Here is a 14,603-nt window from a genome sequence, read left to right on the forward strand (position 1 = left end):
CTGGAATAGGAATTGAACCTGCACTGTTGGCATTACTCTACATAGCAGACTATCCATCCAGCTGACTGAACTAATCAGCCCCCTATTGCAGACTGAGAGTATAACCTCTGTATCCATTGATGTTGTAAGATCCTGCTAGTCTCAGTAGTCTGGTAGCATCCTCTTAAATCAGTAATCATTACTCATGATTGGTCAGTCATGGCTGAAGGGTATAGAAATGGTGTATCATGGTGGGATTTAACTACAATTATATGTAGTCTGCTATTAACTGAATCTAATTACATGTTGGTAAACCAGAAATAATTCTGTTTTTGTCTATCAAAATAAGTTACAATTTTGCTATTTATGACATTACTCCATTGTATTGATGAATCGTTCACTTGTGCTACTATGTAATAATATGTTGGATTATTTTCTATTGGTAATTGAATGTAGTTCATTTGTAGATACAAAATCGCCGCATTTTCCTTCTCTGACTATGGATTTCCCAAAGCACATGCTCCTGCAGCCAACTTGATTTAACTGAAATCAAAATCCTTGAACTCTGTTCCTAACGACACTGTGGACTGTACTCGTTTAAGAAGACTGCTTTCCACAATTTTTTGAAGGGCTTTGCTACCAATGTGTATGTGCCAAGAAGGTTTTTCAAAATGTTCAGTTAGTACGGTAACAGAGGCATTGTGTTTCTGGACTAGGAATCTAGAGACTCCATTAAGGAGCTGGTAGTGGGTTTTTAACATAACACAGCAGCTGGAACATTTTTGATTTTAATTAAACAAATCTGGAACAAAAGTCTAGAATCAGTAATTGCAATCATGAACCAGAGGGTTGTTATAAAAATTGACTTGAATCATTTTTAGGAAAAAAAATACCATCCTTGTTTGGTCCAGGTTATATTTGATCATAGTTCCACAATTATGTATTTGATGCTTAACTTTTTAGTTATTATTTAGGAATTAGCAATAACTACTGACTTTGCAACAGCACCTAGATCTCACAAAAGAATAATTCAAGAAGCCATTTACTAGTATGCATTTTTGTTTGTTTTTCAGGTAATTTAGATGAGATGGAAGACTTGATAAATGAAATCACTGCACTCAGAATTGCCCTTGGCAATCAGAATGACTATATTACAAGCATGACTGATCCACTTAAGAGAAGAGGGTACTGGTACTTTGTGCCGTCTGCACCAAAAGTAAGAAAAATACAAATTTATGAATGCCTTTTTATGTCATAAGTGTATTTTTCACGATTTTAGAATGTGCTGTATCAGTGAGTTGAAAGAATTTTATTTCTGTTTAGGTTTGTTTATGGCAATTTGGGGCCTCTGTTTTCTCTCATTTCTATTCACCCACATGATCTGAAGGCTATTCTCCATTTTGAAAATGGAATTCTATACTTTGAATGAATATCTCATATTTTAAGGTATAGCGTTACGTGTGACTTCACTCGTTTGTCAAGCATTGGCCTAGATTTTACAGTTTAATGAATGCAAAACTACCAATATTCACCACTGTTACACCTTGAAACTAACCTCTTGTGCAGTTAAACAGAGAAATCTGGATGTTCTTATGATTCCCAGTACTCCACAGAGTGCATTTTGATATTCTCACAGATCAAAATCAAATCATTTATTGTGAATTTCCACCATTAAACTCAATGAAAGAAACATTGAAATTGTTATACCTTGTAAAATGAGGTGTAACTGGCTTTTTAAAAGTTCTATCAAGTGATTATTACTACCGAATGAATTCTCTAGCCATGAAAGCTTATTTTGCATTTGTGGATTGTTAAGTTTCTCCACTATGATAATATTCTGTAAAATTTTCAAAATAATACTCTTTTGTTCTTGTTGTGTTAGCTGCAACCTTCATCCCAATTGTATATCCTATTTGTTTCATTCGCTGTAAAAAAAAATTAAAGTGTGACAGATATTCGGTGCTTTTTACAACTTATTCTGATCTCTGAAATCTCTTTAATATGATTGGAAGCTTATAACACAGTTGGAAGTGGGTGATCTGTATAGTTGACACCAATGTGAGATTAACATCGGAAAAGGTCAAATCTATCACCGAAATTGCAGAATTTTTGAGTATCTTTCTTCGAGGTCAGCGATGAGTGGCATTACTTCATCCCTGACTATGTACATGGGCTGTTACATGTATGCTGTCGTGTCACAATCATGCTGGAAGCTAACAAGTTGCTGTGCCTAAAATCTGAAACACACAAGTATAACTGATGAAAAGTTAATGTTTTCTTTACAATTCCATATTAATGTTCATGATTTTTAGATCAGACGAATACTTTAATGTTATTTAGTTAATAATGAGAAACTCAACGAGATACTAATATCATTGATTTTCTGGAACTGCTGGTTGTTGTAGATGCAATTATATTCTATGCATGGACCTGGAACATAACCCAATCAAATATTTCAATGGTGCTAATGAATAGAGTTTTCTTCTCACTTCATAGCCATCAAGCCTCGTTTCGCAAAATAATCATACAAAAGACTCTGGATTCAGTTCCCAATATCAGGTTCCACCATCTTCATGTCAGCGATCAACTCCTAAAAGAGGAAATGAGGAGGGATATACACAACCGATTCCTCGAGGCTTTTGGGTTTACTCACCAATCAGACGTGCTTCATACAAGACTCGAACCCACACAGGTACCCCCATGGGAGGTGTAAGCGAAGGTCTTGTTTTAAGAGTCTGAATTTCAGCTTTGGACACGCTTGTCTATTGCAGTGCTTATTATGTCAGTTTTGAAAAGTGTTTCCTTCCTGCCTTTCTGTTTAGTCTACTATACATTTAGTTAATTTCAAAATCTGCCATGAACGAGTAAAATCAGGCTGTGTTTTAAAGCAGATTTTTAATAAAAAGTGTTCCGTATTATATTTAAGAATGTTAACTTGGTATGGTTTGATTAGTGAAACTGAACATGGCTTTAACCAAAAAAGTAGGCATCTCAAATTACAATGTCAGTCCATCACCAATGGATAACTCAGCCGATTTCAGTAATTTAAAATTTTAAACGAAGAAACCTATTTTCCAATGAGTCTGGGGCACAATGAATTGTGAACCAAACGTAAGGAGAAACTAAATTCAAAACTTTCCAATGTGTATCTATTGGTGTCCTTCTGTACAAAGTTTCCAGGTTAGATTTCGGAGTCTTCTTGAAGTCCCTGACATGAGCAGAATTAGCAAAATCTCCCAAAGGCATTAGACACCAGTTTAATGGGGAGCGAAGTCCAGCTTCTATGGGAATGGTTTTGAAACTAGTGCAAAAGATCACAAAATTAATTATACTGGCCACAACTTGTGTTTAATTCCACAACTTTGTGCTGGTTAAGGCTGTGATATTTAATGTAGCCATTTTGTTTGCTTGTAAGGTAAATCTTTTGTCATTTCTAGGTGATGGTGAAGATAGTGGGACTGAGAGTGATGATAGTGGCATGCCCAGGCAACCTTTTACAGCCCCACCAAGCTCAGTTATTTATACAATGTACCCAGATGGTACCCCTGTGCCACAAGGTACAGTGGTATATGGACCGCCTCCAACAGCAACAGCCACTGTTGGACCTGATTCTTCGAGCACAATTATTTATGGACCTCCACCACCTGGAGCTCACGTTGCTTATGGACCACCTCCTGCCAACTTTACTGTCCCTCTTATTCCTGCTGGTGTTCTGCATTGCAATGTATTGGAGCATCATGACTTGGTAAGACTTCTGGTACCTGTGCTGCGTCACACAGAATTTCCAAAGTTGTTTTCAGCATTGTAGCCAGGATTGTTTAATGGCCAGTCATTATTCCAGTATAGATGGGAGTTGTGCATTGTGACGATGCAGAATTTCCAATATGACGATCTCTGAAGTAATAGCCCACAAAATTGGAGATTCCGTTTGGCAATTCTTCTATGCTTGGAACCTTCCGAAATTACCCATGAAATTGGTGAATTCAGAAGGTTCTGAAGAAATGGCATAAGTTATTACTCAGGAAAAGCTAGACTATTAAATACAGAATCTGACCCCTAATCCCACACATAGGTCACACACCTGCAACTATAACTGCAGCAGACCATTTATGAGACCCCCATCCTGCTCCCCTTTCCCCTTGCTCTGACTCCGATGCTGCCTACTTTTCCTGCTTGAGACTCCTTCCCCTCCTTCTGGCCGGATTTGCCTCCTTGTTCCAAGAATCTGGCCCCTGTTTTCCCTGTTCCCGACCCAATCTGCCTCAGCCCTAACAACCCCCTGCAACTGCTGCCAGACCCAGATTAAATATTCATCCCTCTACTACCACCAGACCCTGATATCTGCCACCCATGCAGACCTACCCTAAATATTACATTGCTTACCTGGCATTCTGTCCACTTGGCATCCTACCTGTTACACTCTTGGCACCTGTCCTAGCTGGCATCCTACCCTCTCAGCATCCAACCTCATAGTTACTTTATGTACTTGCTACTTTAACAGTTGCTGTCAAAGTGGCTGTCTGAGATTCTGGATATTTTAAATTTCAGCATACGTCAGTTGACTGATGTGAAAATGAGGCCTGGTTTCATTTGTTCACATAGGACATCGCTGACTAGGCCATCATTTATTGTCCATCCCTCATTGCCCAGAGGGCCATTAATAGTCAACCGCATTTCTGTGGGTCTGAATCACATGTAGACCAGACCAGGTAAAGATGGCTGTTTCCTTCCCTAAAGCACATTAGCTAACCAGATGGGTTTTTTTAACAATTGACAATGGATTTATGGTCATCTAATATCCTTTAGGCAAGGAAACTGCCATCTTTAACCGGTCTGGCCTACATGTGAGTCCAGAGCCACAGCAATGTGGTTGACTGTTAACTGCCTCTGGACAGTTAGGGATGGGCAATAAATGCTGGCCTAGCCAGCAACACCCTCACCTGTGAATGAATAAATAAAAATAAAAATCATTAGACTCTTAAGTACAAATTTTTTTAAAATTTAAATTCCACCATCTGCTATGGCGGAAACAAAATGGCGGAGTGGCAATCTGTGTGAGTTTATCATTCCTCAAACTACGGCCCAATATGTAGAAGGCAGAACTTCAGTAGCACAATGATTAGCATTCCTTCATTTACATTTGAAACTTATCTCTGCCTTTCAGGAGAATGAAGTCAGCAGACTAGAAGACATTATCGCCCATTTGAGGTCCCATAAATATGAAGATCAGACAAGTCTGTCCACAGATAGGTATCATGAGCAAATAGAACAACTTCGGCACAGCATCCATGAAATATTACATGGGAGAGAAGAATTGGATCATGACATTGAGGAATTGCACAAGACACCTTATAAGCACAGCAACCAAAAGTAAGAAATTTATCACTGGCTAACAGTTTCTGAATTATTGCCAGCACAATGCATCCGCTTCAAATTTATTACCTTTCAGATCAGCATACCAGAAATAATAGAATTTATTCTTGTTACTTCTGAAAGCATTTCAATTCATACTTTTAATCAATCCCTCATCATAGGACAACCCCTTTCAATCTCAGGACTAGTTTAAGTAAATCTTGACATAAATATTGCTTCCAAGACCGGTATATCCTTCCTTCTATATAGAGACCAAGACTGAACATTGGTCTCACCAATTGTAGAAAAACTTCCGTATTCTTTTGCCAGTCTTTGCAACGAAGTCCAGTGTGCTACTTGAATTCATAATTCTCATTTGTACCTTAGTTCATTGTACCACCTATTTGTGAGCATTTGAAAGATTTATACCTTTTAAAATATATTTTGCTTTTCCATTCTTACTACCAAAAGAAACATTTGAAGCTTCCCCACATTTTTTTATTCATTTAGTGAATGTGGATGTCACTGCTGGGTCAGTATTTATTGCCTTTGAGAAAGTGGTGATGAGCTGTCTTCTTGAACCACTGCAATCCATGTGATGTAGATATACTCATGATGCCATTTCGGAGGAAATTCCAGGCTTCTGACCCAACAACACTGAAGCAATATATTTCCAAATCAATGTATTGATGGTTTGGAGAAGAACCTGTCGATGATGGTATTCCCATGTATTTACTGCCTTTGTCCATCAGAATGGAAGTGGTCGTGGGTTTGGAAGATGCTGTCTAAGAAGCTTTGGTGAATTTTTGTTTTGCATTTTGTAGATAGTATACACTGTTGCTCCTGAGTGTCGCTGGTGGAGGATGTGAATGTTTGTTGATGTGGTGCAAATCAAGCAGCAGCTTTGTCCTGAATGGTGTCACATTTCTTGAGTGTTGTTGGAGCTTCTGAGGAAGGTTCACTTGACCTGAAACATTAAATCTGAATTTTTCGTCGTAGATGCTGCCAGACCTGCTGAGCTTTTCCAGCAACTTCTGTTTTTGCTCCTGATTTACAGCATCCACAATTCTTTTGGTTTTTATACCTGAAGATGAGGTGTCAACCTGGTGAAGCCACCAAACAGGACTACTTGCATGCCAAACACCATAAGCAGCAGGTGATAGACAGAGCTAAGTGCTCCCGCGACCAATGGATCAGATCTAAGCTCTGCAGTACTGCCACATCCAGTTGTGAAAGGTGGTCGACAATTAAACAACTCACTGGAGGAGGAGGCTCCACAAATATTCCCATCCTCAATGATGGAAGAGCCCGGCACATCAGTGCAAAAGATAAGGCTAAAGCTTTTGCAGCAATCTTCAGCCAGAAGTGCTGAGTGGATGATCCATCTCCACCTCCTCCAGTGGTCCCCAGCATTACAGATACCAGTCTTCAGTCAATTCGATTCGCACCACGTGATATCAAGAAAAGGTTGGAGACACTGGATACCGCAAAGCCTACGGGACTCTGACAACATTCTGGCATTAGTACTGAAGACCCCTAGCCAAGCTGTCCCAGAAAAGTTACGACACTGGCATCTGCCCGACATTGTAGAAAATTGCCCAAGTATGTCTTGTACATAAAAAGCAGGACGAATCCAACCCGGCCAAGTACTGTCCCATCAGTCTACTGTCGATCATCAGTAAAGTGATGGAAGGTGTCATCAACAGTGCTATTAAGCAGCACCTGCTCAGCAATAACCTGCTCAGTGACACCCAGTTTGGGTTCCACCAGGCCACTCAGCTCCTGACTTCATTACAGCCTTGGTTCAAACATGGACAAGAGAGCTGAATTCCAGAGATGAGGTGAGAGTGACAGCCCTTGACATCAAGGCTACATTCGACCAAGTATGGCATCAATTAACCCTAGCAAAACTGGAATCAATGGGTAGTGGGAGCAAACTTTCTGGTGGTTAGAGTCATAACTAACACATGGGAAGTTGGTCGTTGTTGGAGCTCAGTCATCTCAGCTCCAGGACATCTCTGCAGAGTTCCTCAGGGTAATGTCCTAGGCCCAACAATCTTCAGCTGCTTCATCAATGACCTTCCCATCATCATAAGGTCAGAAGTGGGGATGTTCGCGGATGATTGCACAATGTTCCGTGACATTTGTGACTCCTCACTGAAGCACTCCATGTCCAAATGCAACAATATCTGGACAATGTCCAGGCTTAGGCTGACAAGTGGCAAGTAACATTCGTGCTACACAAATGCCAGGCTATGACCATCACCAATAAGAGACAATCTAACCACTGTATCTTGACATTCAATGGTGTTACCATCACTGAATCTCCCACTATCAACATCCTAGGAGTTATCATTGATCAGAAGCTCAACTGGGCTCACCACGTAAATGCAATGGCTACAAGAGCAGGTCAGAGACTAGGAATATTGCGACAAGTAACTCACCTGACTCCTGAAACCCTGCCCACCATCTACAAGGCACAAGTCAGGAGTGTGATGGAATACTCCCCACTACCTGGATGACTGCAGCCCCAACAACACTCAAGAACCTTGACACCATCCAGCATAAAGCAACCCACTTGATTGGCACTGCAACCAGAAGCATCCACTCCCTCCACCACCAATGCTCAGCAGCAGCAGTGTGCACTGCCTACAAGATGTACTGCAGAAATTCACCAAAGATCTCAGACAGCACCTTCCAAACCCATGACCACTACCATCTAGAAGGATAAGGGTAACAGATATATGGGAACTCCACCACCTTCAAGTTCCCCTCCAAGCCACTCACCTCCCTAATGGCATTGTGGGTCAACCCACAGCAGGTGGACTGCAGCGTTTCAAGAAGGCAGCTCGTCACCACCTTCTCAAGGGTAATTAGGGACAGGCAACAAATGCTGGCTAGCCAGCGACGTCCACATCCCCAGAAATGATTTTTTTTTTAAATGGTCCTGCTTCCATTTGTATGGCACAAGTGTTACCACTTTTTAGCCCAGGCCTGGATATTGTCTAGATCTTGCTGCTTTTGGACATTGACTGTTTCAGTATCTGAGAAGATGCAAATGATACTGTACATTGTGCAACCATCAACAAACAAACTTCTGACCTTTGTGATGGAGGGAAGGACATTGATGACACAACTGAAGATAGTTCAGCCTAAGACAATAGCACTTGTGGCACAATGGTAATGTCCATACCTCTGAGCCAGGAGGCCTGGGTTCAAGGGAACGACAGAAAACCAAGTCCCACCTGCTTCTGAGGTGTGTAGTACCATTCTCCTTGATTATTCTTGGCTTGATTACAAAGTATCTACCCTGAGGTATTCCTGGAGGTGAGGTGACTAACCTCCAACATCTTGAACCATCTTCCTTTGTGCCAAATGTTACTCCAAACAGCGGAGAGTTTTCCCCAGATTCCCACTGACTTCAGTTTTGCTAGTGGCTTTGACGTCAAGGGCAGTCACACTCATCTCACCTCTGCAGTTGAGCTCTTTTGTTCATGTTTGAACCAAGGCTGTAATGAGGTCAGCAGCTGAGTTTCATGGCAGAACTCTCATTCTCATTCAGTGTCAGTGAGCATGTTATTGCTGAGCAGGTATTGCTTGATAACACTGTTGATGACACCTTCTATTACTTTACTGATGACAAAGGATAGACTGATGTGTCAGTAATTGGCTAGATGAATTTGTTCTGCTTTTGTATCCAGGATACACCCAGACATTGTTGGGTGTTGTAGGTGTACCGGAACAGCATGGCTAGGGGTGGGGCATGTTCTGGAGCACAAGTCTTCCGTACCTATAACCTTGCACTGTCCAGTGCCTCCGACCGTTTCTTGATATCACGTAGCATGAATTGAATTCGCTAAAGACTGGCATCTATGATTCTGGGACTTCTGGAGAAGGTCATGATAGCTCATACCGTTGGCATTTCTGGCTGAAGATAGTTGCAAATGCTGTAGCTTTCTCTTCTTCACTGATGTGCTGGGCTCCCCCATCATTGAGAGTGAGGTTATTTGTGGACCCTCCTCCTCCAGTGGATCGTTTAATCATCCACCACCATTCACAACTGAAATGGCAAGATTGCAAAGCTGTTATTCTCCATCTACCACCTTATCCTCTTGCTTAATCTGTCTGTATCTGTGCAGTCTCTCTCTCTGTGTTCTCCTCACAGCTTACATTGCCATAAATATTTATGACTAATCAGGGAAACAGTGTCACAATTTTGTTTTTAATGTTGCTGACTTGAAAAAGGATTAGATCAGTGACGAAAAATCGGATGCTGCATTAGCTATCTGCCATTTATTATCTATTTGGATTTAAAAGTGCTGTTCCCTTCACAGCACTACATTTTTTTTCTACTAAATTCATTCCAATGTGAGTAACACAGTGCTCTGAATGGCAAAGCTATTTTATTCCTGAGCTGAGCATATTGTTCCTGAAAATTCTGAGTTGTTATCTCTGTGAATATCAAAACATGTCAGAGAGTCTATCAGAACACTATTAAAATGAGACATATTAGCCAAGTTAACTACTTGAATTATTACCGGCTATGGATCGTTGCAGCACTGTAGAATATGAGTCCCGATGCATTTTGATTTTCTGTAGTTCCCATGCTTTCGTTCAGGTTGAGGTTATTCAATGATAAGCTAAACATTTTCAAATAAAAGTGATCTACATCTATTGTATTAGTGGTATTTAATTGAAGTAATTGCATTGCATTTTAAAAAGTCATGGTTCTTTTCTTAGAGGATATTTAGATGGACGTCTAGATCAGCTGATGAATGAGCTTGACATGGAAAAATCTCTCAAGAGACATGATGATGTTGTTGATGAAATTGAATGTTTGGAGATAACCCTTGCAAAACGGAGGGCAGAACTACGAGAAACAGACAGACTATTGGTGGAGGCGGAGGCAGATCTCAAAAGTACAAGGGAAAAGGTAAGTATGTTTACAGTTTTAAGCACATTCTTCAAGTTATCATTGTTTGTTTATTACAGTTCACATAAAGATTCAACTATTTCATTAACTGAGAAGAGAGAGAATTGTTCTTCCTCCAGTACCATAATGATTGTAAAATATTTCCTGTTTGTTGAATAGTAGACTTGTTAAAGCAGTATCCTGGCTAAAATGCAGCACTTCCAGTGGGATTAGGAAGCAAACATCTTCATCTATATATTATTGAATCCTCAGGTTTTAAAAGTATTGTTGGATTTAGAATTCTAATGTCAAAGTGTAATTTATGTTTTGGTTGCCTTAAATCTGATGTCTCGTCTGAATTGAAAGGTAAAATACGTCACCTTGATTTAATGCATTTTTTGGCTCTTGTGTCACAATTTGGTTTCTACGTTGCTGACAACATATTTATAATTTGTAATCAGTTATCTTTGTGCTGGATTATCCAGGATCCCTTAGAATTTTACACTCGAGCCCTGCAGTGTGCAGATGGTAAGAGGAATGTAAAATAGGCTGTTTTTGAGAACCGTGTATAATTTTATCAAGATATGATAGTAGGAAATTTTGCTCACTGCCAATTCATATTAAAAAATCAAATTGTAGTTGCAAGCTCATCGTCAAAAAATTCCTGTTATTTCGTATTTAATTATATTAAAATCTAAAGATTTAGTTTTACTGCAATTGAGTATTTGTGCAACAAGAGTGTATTAGAAGTAATTTAACTGGCCTATGACATCACATGCTCATATTTTGCATAGGTACTATCAGTTGGTGAAGTTCCCAACTAACAGCATAGACTTGCAAAATAATTCTTTGGTGGTAGATGGAGCAGTGTTAGTGTTCAATTATAAGGATTAAAGGTGTTGAGAACTTTTTCAAAGAGACAGTTGCGATTGAAAATGTTAATCTTTATTAATCTTGGATTTAATCATATTTTCATTCAGGTTTTTAAACTGCTATTGCTACAATGATTGAGAAAGCTTTAGCAAGAAAACCCTGTCACATATCATGAAGCATAATCACCAGCTTTGACCACTTCGGCCACACATTTTCATTTTGTTAGGTTCTTTGTAGCTGATTATTTCCCCTAAATCAACAAATATTTTTACCTTTTAAACATTTAAATCATTTTTTGAAAATCTGACTTATTTAAAATAACAATTTCACAGTTTATTTTACCAAATTGCACAGATTCAAGTCTTTTTGTGTGATTTATCATTCTGCCAGACAAAAGAAACTGTCCAGTGGTATGATGATGCCAGGAAACACTTGATAGACACTGAGAAAGATGCAGAAGAATTGGAACGAAGAGCACAGGAGACTGCAGTTAAATTAGTTGAGGCTGAGCAGCAGCTCAGGTATGGACTAGAGTTTCAAGCTGTAAAAACACAGTTTTTAATCATTTAAGCTGGTTATATGAGGCACTTGAGCAGTAGTGAATGATCCAGTAATTCTACTTGCCAAAATCAGAGAACTTTAAACATAAGTGCTCTTAATCCAGCACTGAGCCTGGCTTGATTATTTAAAATTTGTGGTGAATACAGAAGGATCCAACTTTATTGTTCTTCTATTTAAGTTTTTTGGGAAGGTTTAGATTAAATATTTGAGTCTTTGAATTGCAAGTAACGAGCTAAATGACTTTAAAATCTTTTGTTAGATTCATATCGCGAGTAAATGCAATATATGGGGGGTCCGTTAGCTCAGTTGGCTGGGTGGCTGGTTTGCAATGCAGAGTAATACCAACAGTGTGGGTTCAATTTCCACACCAGTGAGCTTAGCATGAAAGATTCTCCTTCTCAACCTCTTCCCATTGCCTCAGTCATGGTGACCCTCCAATTTAAGGGCCACTAATAAGAGAGCAGCCCTATGGTCCTCTAGGACTGTGGCAACTTTAATGCAATATGTCGGTGTATTTCACACAAACGTCAAGAATGGTAGAATGCAGTTTCCACACTATTCTATTGTGTAGAGAAAATTTATGATCGACTATATTAGGAGAACATCAAATGCTATAAGACAATAAGAATCATTTGAATTCCTTAATTGTCCGATCATATTCATAAATGTACAATTGAGACACTTGACCAGAACTACTATTACTCAGCATGATCATTTACTGTCCTATTGGATACCTAAGCAGATTACAGTCACCATTGTAGTCCTTTACGATTGAAACAACATAGGGATTGAATATATTAGAAAGCAGAATACCATGGTTTTACTTTTCAGAGTCAAGAAACATCATGCATGCAATGTAGATGCCATTCTGAGTCAAATATATACTGAGTCTTTTCTAGTTGGCCAAGATATCTTTACTATGTGGAAAGTATTTGGTTCTTTGTAATAATAATAAAATGAGTGACTGGTCTCCTAGATTAATGAAAGCTGACTTGAAAGATCTTGAACAACACAAGACTGAACAAGAGAGTATTTTGAAAGAGATTAGCAAAGAGATCTCGATAAAGGATTCAGAATTCCAGGCAGTCACCCAGAGAAAGGAAAACATGACTGATATGTAAGTGAATAGTAACTGTCTAATACAGATACTTTGTACCTCCAAATTTGAATTTGAATTATGTTCAAATTCAATATTCTAGTATGCCTGTCAGTCTTTTCAAGTAGTCTAGGTCCTTGAAGTTGGCATCCTAGATGTCTGCAGCAATGCTGATATCACCTTCCTTAGCACCTGCCTACGGAACCAGATCATCCCCAATGGACTACAATCCACATTCAAGCCTTCCCAATTTGGCCCCAACCGTGATAATATCTACACTCATGGTGTTGAGATCCTTCAGAAGCGTTTCTCCCTGCGACTCCTGAAACACACACTTGCAGCAATGCGCCGGCATCTCCAGACACTACAATCAAGCCTCCCCCAGCTCAGAGCCTCCCTCTCCCAGACCTGCAAAGGACCTCTCCTGTTTTTTATTCTTCGTAGGATCCACAACCTGAACTCCCAATTCTACTCAGCTTTATTGGACACTAAAAACCGTAAGTACAGTAAACTTACTGGTGCCTACCACCCAAAACGGGCTTCCTCCACCCCCCAAATCCCCAGCCGTACCCAGGACCCTCCCCACAATGGGTCCGCCGCCATTGGCCATGAGGCCACTATCTGAGAACCCACAGATGACGTCACATCCGCCACTGCCGGGTTCCCCACTTCTGGGACAGCAAACACCATCGCTGCCGTTGCCACCGACACTGAAGTCGCGACCACCCTCACCGCTACTGCCGCCGCCCACCCCGCTCCTCCTACCTCCGACGCCGGTCCGCCCATCACCGACGCGGACGCAACTCCGCCCACCGGCGCAGCTCCGCCCACAGCCGACGCCGACACAGCTCCGCCCACAGCCAGCAGCTCCAGAGGAGACAGCAGCACCCAGCCCTGCCGAGTCTTCACCATCCCCCCAGACCTACCCCTTACTGAGGACGAACGGTCAGTCCTCAGTAAAGGGCTCACCTTTGTCCCCCTCCACCCACAGATCAACGAATACCGCTCACGCTTGGACATAGAGCAGTTTTTCCGCCGCCTCCGCCTCCACGCTTACTTCTTCAACCGTGAACCTAACCCTCCCTCTACTGACCCCTTCTCCCACTTCCAACACACCCCCTCCTCCTGGACACCACCCCAAGGCCTCCTACCCTCCCTCGACCTCTTCATCTCCAACTGCCGTCGAGACATCAATCGCCTCAACCTCTCCACCCCTCTCACCCACTCCAACCTCTCCCCTGCAGAATGTGCAGCCCTCCGCTCCCTCCGCTCCAATCCCAACTTCACCGTAAAACCCGCGGACAAGGGAGGCGCAGTTGTAGTATGGCGCACTGACCTCTACATCGCCGAGGCCGGACGCCAACTCTCCGACACCACCTCCTACCGCCCCCTTGATCATGACCCCACCCCTGAGCACCAAACCATCATCTCGCAAACCATCCACAACCTCATCACCTCAGGTGACCTCCCACCCACGGCCTCCAACCTCATCGTTCCCCAACCTCGCACTGCCCGCTTCTATCTCCTTCCCAAAATCCACAAACCTGAATGCCCTGGTCGACCCATTGTCTCCGCCTGCTCCTGCCCCACCGAACTGATCTCCAACTATCTAGACTCCATTTTCTCCCCCTTGGTCCAGGAACTCCCTACCTATGTCCGTGACACCACCCACGCCCTCCACCTCCTCCAGAACTTCCAATTCCCCGGTCCCCAACACCTCATCTTTACCATGGATGTCCAGTCCCTCTACACCTGCATTCCCCATGCAGATGGCCTTAAGGCCCTCCGCTTCTTCCTGTCCCGCAGGCCCGACCAGTCCCCCTCCACTGA

General features: G+C 41.5%; 1 protein-coding gene across 6 annotated transcripts in view; it reads left to right on the forward strand.

The window, feature by feature from the left end:
- cntrl (centriolin) overlaps nt 1–14,603 on the forward strand; it is a 114,152-nt gene that overhangs the window by 66,893 nt on the left and 32,656 nt on the right. For all 6 annotated transcript variants that reach the window (XR_007265065.1, XM_048613717.1, XM_048613716.1 and 3 more), the window contains 7 exons: nt 1,053–1,195; nt 2,476–2,671; nt 3,417–3,724; nt 5,144–5,349; nt 10,072–10,264; nt 11,507–11,637; nt 12,654–12,794. Coding sequence is in view for 5 of the 6 variants with exons in the window: in XM_048613717.1 (XP_048469674.1) it covers nt 1,053–1,195; nt 2,476–2,671; nt 3,417–3,724; nt 5,144–5,349; nt 10,072–10,264; nt 11,507–11,637; nt 12,654–12,794 (1,318 nt within the window). In the remaining variant the exon portion in view is untranslated. The remainder of the gene's footprint in view (nt 1–1,052; nt 1,196–2,475; nt 2,672–3,416; nt 3,725–5,143; nt 5,350–10,071; nt 10,265–11,506; nt 11,638–12,653; nt 12,795–14,603) is intronic.

Source organism: Rhincodon typus, chromosome 28, assembly GCF_021869965.1.
Source record: "Rhincodon typus isolate 14 chromosome 28, sRhiTyp1.1, whole genome shotgun sequence".
Taxonomy (NCBI): domain Eukaryota; kingdom Metazoa; phylum Chordata; class Chondrichthyes; order Orectolobiformes; family Rhincodontidae; genus Rhincodon; species Rhincodon typus.